This window comes from Ursus maritimus, unplaced genomic scaffold (genome assembly GCF_017311325.1).
Source record: "Ursus maritimus isolate PB19 unplaced genomic scaffold, ASM1731132v1 scaffold_3, whole genome shotgun sequence".
Taxonomy (NCBI): Eukaryota; Metazoa; Chordata; class Mammalia; order Carnivora; family Ursidae; genus Ursus; species Ursus maritimus.
Window position 1 is genome coordinate 11,989,046 of NW_024425563.1, and position 5,451 is coordinate 11,994,496.

At 55.3% G+C, this 5,451-nt stretch overlaps 1 gene segment (V, D, J or C); it reads right to left on the minus strand.

Moving 5' to 3' along the window:
• Window positions 1-381: 381 nt before the first annotated feature.
• LOC103669001 overlaps window positions 382-5,451 on the minus strand; it is a 150,574-nt gene continuing 145,504 nt past the window's right edge. The window contains 5 exon segments of the C gene segment in view: window positions 382-646; window positions 941-1,047; window positions 1,199-1,216; window positions 1,721-2,110; window positions 5,409-5,450. Coding sequence covers window positions 626-646; window positions 941-1,047; window positions 1,199-1,216; window positions 1,721-2,110; window positions 5,409-5,450 — 578 coding nt within the window.

The following is a 5,451-nucleotide window of genomic DNA, read 5'->3' on the forward strand; positions in this document are numbered from 1 at the left end:
ACAAGACGAGATGGAAGCGTTCAGAACAGACACAGATAAAACCTAAATGTATAATAAATGAAACTGAGTCTGGAATTGAGAAATGACCAAGCATTCCAACCCACAGGTTGCCGTATCCTGGGCCCCGTGCTGAGGTGGGCTTAGGGCTCAGCTCCTCTCCTCATGCAGGTGCTCCCTGCTCCCTGCCCTTTGGACCAACCCTACACTCTAGGAGCCCGGAATGCCTGGATATGGGCCATGGAGCCCATCCTCCGTCAGGGTGAACAGGAGGAAGCAGCCTTACTCAGAAAGAAGGGCCAGTCCCTCCCTATGCTGCAGGGGTGGGGCCTTCCTTAAATCTTCAAAGGACACAACTTCATAGATACCCTGAGACACCGCAAGGCCCGCAGGACAGATTTATTGTTCAGTCTGTTTCAGTTTCAGGGTTGAGGAGCTCAGTCTGCAGGGAAGCAGAGGGAAGGGACAGGTAACCCAGCAGGAAAGAGATAAGAGGTGGAGGTGACTTTTCCAAGCGCAGCCTGGAAGCACGTCAAGGAGAATCTGGACGAAGAGGGTGAGCAACTCAGGTTCCATGCATAGTGTTCTACCCTCTCCCTCCAGCCTTTCAGCACTGTCAGAGCTGGTCTCAGGAACCCTTCCTCTTGACCTGAGGAAGAGAGGGCATTGTCAAGGTCCCAGAGGCCATGAAGAGCAGGAGGGGGCTGAGGGAGCCTGACCCTGGGCCTGAGTGTGGGTACAGCTGGTTGACCCTCCCCATTTTCTGACGCGGCATCCTGTAACGATCCCCATACTTCCTCCCCAGTCTGTCCGTCCCATTATAACGTCCTTGAGAAACAGGACATATCAGGGCCCAGTCAGGCTCCGAGACCCCCCATGTTCCATGCATAGTGTTCTACCCTCTCCCTCCAGCCTGCCTGCCCCGTCCTGCCCGCCTCCTTACCTTGGCCATGAGCACCAGGGCGCTGACCAGCACAGCGTACAAGGTGGCCTTCCCCAGCAGGATCTCATAGAGGATGGTGGCAGACAGGATGCCCTGCTGATAGGACACTGCGGCCGGGGTGGGGGGAGAGCGCACAGGGACCCGTGAGCAGGCGTCTCTGGCCCCCCCACACCCACCCCAGGGTCCGTGGTTCTCCACGCTCGGCTTCCAGGGCAAAACCACGGGAGATGGGGAGCAAGCAAGGAGAGGGTCACTTACCTGACGTGAAGCCACAGTCTGAAAGAGAAGAGGGGAGGGAGTGGATGAGAGACCCCACCCTCTCAAGCAGACAGAAAGCTGCCAGGTGAGGCCCACCTGAAGCTAAGGCAGTACCACTTGTCAGCCGTGCTTCAGTTAAGAGCAAACACAAACACAGACACACTAAGTCAGCCTTCTGGTTCGCGCGGACCCCCAGGCTCAGGCCAGGCTTCTCGCAGACGCGTGGACGGTCTTTCTGGTGCCTTGCCCACGGAGCCACACCAACCCGGAACCCCGTGGAACGTGGTGGCCCAGAGGGGCTGAGCCATACAGGCTCGGACAGTGAGGGGACCCCAGCTGCAAGGCTCTGCTGGGCTGAGGATCTGGGGGAGGAATGAACCCCAAGGTGCCCATTCACCCTCATGCTGGGCTTTAGTCTTCCCACCCTGCCCTGGCTCTGCCTGGTCTTCTGCCTGGACACCCCCCGGCCCCCCTTTCTGTGCTCCACCTCACTCCCCGCCCAGCTCGTCAGGCCCCGCTCACCTGCTCTGCCCCAGGCCTCGGCACTGATGTTCTGGGTGACGGGTTTGGGCCGCGTGGGGTCGTCCCACTTGTCATCGTCCCCGAGCCCGTGGAACTGGACTTGGCAGCGAAAGTGGTTGCGAGGGTTGTGCCAGAAGACGGAGGAGACCCTCAGCCGGCTGCTCAGACAGTAGTTCGAGCTATTGTCGTTGGGCCGCTCCCTGTAGGGCTGAGGGTCCGTGCTGACCCCATTCTGGACCTCCTTCCCGTTCACCCACCAGCTCAGCTCCACGTGGTCGGGGTAGAAGCCCGTGGCCAGGCACACGAGCGTGGCCTTCTGGGTGCGGGAGGTCTCTGCTTCTGACGGTTCAAACACCGTGACCGTGGGAGGTTTGACCTTTCCCAGGTCCTCTGCAAGGGAAGAGACGTTGGGACCAGGGCTGGTCCGAGAGCTGTCTGGGTTCAGGGTGTGTGTGTGTGTGTGTGTGTGTGTGCGTGTGAGAGAGAGAGAGAGAGAGGGGGAGGGAGAGAGACAGAGACAGAAATCAAGAAAGACAGAAAGACAGAGAGCGAGCTGGAAATGGAGTCACCATAAAGCAGAATCATGTAGTACTAGGTCCTGTGTGTTGGGGGGTCACTGTCCCCATTCCTCTGTAATTGTTCTTCTGCCCCACCTGTCCTTTGTAGTCACCTGTAGACATTCTGAGCAATGTCCCCTCGTTGACGTTATTTGAGTTCTTCTCCATCAGTGAAAGCTTACCTGTTTACGTTTCACCATAGTATGTAGTAGTTATTTAAGTGGAGTGAGCACAGGATTGGAATCAGACTGTTAGGATCCGAATCTTAAAACTGACTTTGCATGCCAGTGTGACTTTGGGACAGTGTCTTAATTTTTCTGCATCATTTTTCATTGCTTGTGAAGGGAAAATCCTGACCCTGACTTTCTGGAGTGGCCGTGGAGGTTAAGTGACATTAGCATTCAGACACCCCTGTCTTCGGCCTGTGAATTGCTTCAAAATCGAAGAGGCTGAGGAGTAAAGGGGAATTGGGGATAAGGGGGTCTTTGAGGCCTGGGGACTCTCTTCAGATGACAATCTACAGATGGGATGTACTTGTGCACTCGGGGGGGGGGTACCCTTTTGTTTCACGGTGTGCTCATGAGAATGTGAGGTTTTCCAACTTTTTTTGTGGGTTACGAGGTCTCCCCTAGCCATTCCTCCGCCTTGAGGTACCCCCCTGAGGTTCCTCAGCTCAGACAGAGAGCAATCTCGCCTTAGGTCAAATTCAGGGGTTCGTCAACCTTCTTTGCTCCTTTGCTTCCAAATGTTATACCCTTTCTACCAGTCAGCTTCCTAAATAAGCATCTGAGATCATCAGGGCAACGTCTTGCTAGCACTTGCTTTGACACAATTTTTGTCCGAAGCCTCCCTCTGCAGAGCCTCGGGCGAAGGCCCAGGCCACCCGCTCATTTGGCTGGCTCACTTCTTCTGGGTCTGCTCTCCATTCATTTTATCCTCCTCCTTTGCTTTCCACTGGTTTTTGTTGTTGTTGTTCATTTCTTAGCAATTCTGTTACAACGAAAAATCTCCTTATGAGACTCTAGCCTGGAAGAGGGAGAAAATGTCCTTCTAATGGACACTTCACATTTCTCTGGATGGGACCTAACTTCCAGGGTCAGCTTCACGTGGGTGTGACCTGGGTACAGGACCCCACGCTCACAAAGGCCCCACTCTTGGTTTAAGGGTCCCTGTCATCATCTTGAAATTCTAAATAATTTTTAACAAGAGCCTGACATTTTCATTTTGAGCTGGTCGGGCCTCCCATCCTCTCAGCTTCCTCTCCCTGCAACTCCTACTTGCTAACCCCCATGATGTCTAGGTCTTCACCGGCTGACCCACCAGAAGGGGTAACACCCTAACATCTGCACTGCCCAGCTCCATCAGTCCCTCTGCTCAGCCTGGTGTCTTCACTCTTGTCTCAAAGACCCTGGCTCTGAAACTGGACCAGCTCTCCTGGGGCACTACTGAATGTACTCCTCTGACCCCCTCTCAGTCCTTCCTGCAAAATTAACGATGTCCTCTGAGTCATGTGGGATGCTCCCCACAATGTTTACTGATGCAGCCGGCAGGACAAACAGGACGCCATGACACTCTGAAGCCCTGTCTACACAGCTCGGTGTGAAGGCAGGGTCAGTTTATCCTTCCATGTCTGTGAGTCCCTGTGGGGTGTAAGTGTCTGTGCTAGTGAGCTTCTATCTGTATATGCTCTGTTTGCGGGTGGGCGGGCCTCAGGCAGAATTGTGAAGTTTGTCTTTCCTGTTCCCAATCCACTGCTCTTGCCTACCCAGCCCACCCCTTCGTGACCCACATGCCAAATCCTGTCCCTCCTCAGGCCCTGGGCTCACCCTCTCCCCTCACTCCCCAGTGACTACCTAGGGAAAGTGTGGAGAAGAGAAGGACCGAATTTTAACAATCCACCTTCCCTGCGTACTCTGCGTGGGGTCTCCTGTTAGTCCCCGCACAGCAATGGTAGGGGTAGATCAAGCTTCCCACAGATTCGTAGAGTAGAGGGGATCAAGCTTCCCACAGATTCGTTTGCCCAAGGCCATCTGATCATCAGTGAGCCAGGGATTGGGAACCAGGTTTATCTGGCTCTAACTTCGGGTCTTTTCCCCACCCCTGCTGATCACAGGAATCTGGACCAAGTTTAGCTGAGCCCCATTGGATCCAGCCAATTGACAATCTAATGAAAAATGGGCCTTGTTGTTATCAAATAATCCAGGTTAATGTACCAGTAGCGTGAGTTTCTTCCCCTCTCTGGCCTCAACATTCTGGTCACCAGGTGATGTTTGAAGTTCCTTTCCAGATCTAGGAGCTTAGGATCCTTCTGGAAATTTTCCTCACCTCACCAACAACATATCTGCATTTTAATGGACATTTGCAACAACTGAACCTCGAGCACCACTGGCCTGTTGGCGCTGGGATAGCTACTGTGAGGTCCGAGATTTCAGGCTGGGGGGCAGAGGGAGACATGGGCGGGGGAATGCACCCCAGCAGCTGAGCGTCCCGTCCAGCCCACGGGTGGGGATGGGTGCTGTAGAGCTCAGGGGGCTCTCCGGCTTAGGAGAGAAAGGCAGGGGTTTTAAATATAATTTTAAGTGCTAAACAGTAAATCAACTAACCCTGCTTGTTTTGACTTTTTCTTCACTCATACTGATCTGCCTATTTTCTCTGCCTCTCTGTTTCTCTCCTGTTTCTCATTCCTTTTCTCCTCTGTTCAGCGGCCTCCCCTCCATCTACCTCTCCCAGGAGCCAGCCGGGCTCAATGCCCGCCAGTCCCATGCTTGTCCCTGCTTTTTTCCCTCCCCTCCGCCTCAGACCCGCTCCCTGCAACAGCTACACCCCTCCTATGCTCCCCCCAGCCCCGGTTTTCCCTTCTCAGTCCGGTCCCCCAATCCAGCAGCTCTGAGTCCTAGTCCATGCTCTCGTCCCCCACTCGCCCTGCCCCTAAATATCTCAGGAGCGTGGAAAGAGCCCCACAGCCCCCGGCCCTCCGCTCTCGTCCCCGGCCCGCTAGGACCCCGTCCCCGCCCCCTCGCAGGGTTGACCCCCGGACCGACAGCGGGCCGCGCGCCCAGCCCCGGCCCACCCTCGCCATCTCCCCGGTCCCGGGGCTGCGGAACGGCCGGGGAGAGACGCCCAAATCTCACCTATGACCGTGAGCCTGGTGCCGGCGCCGAAGTACTGCTCATG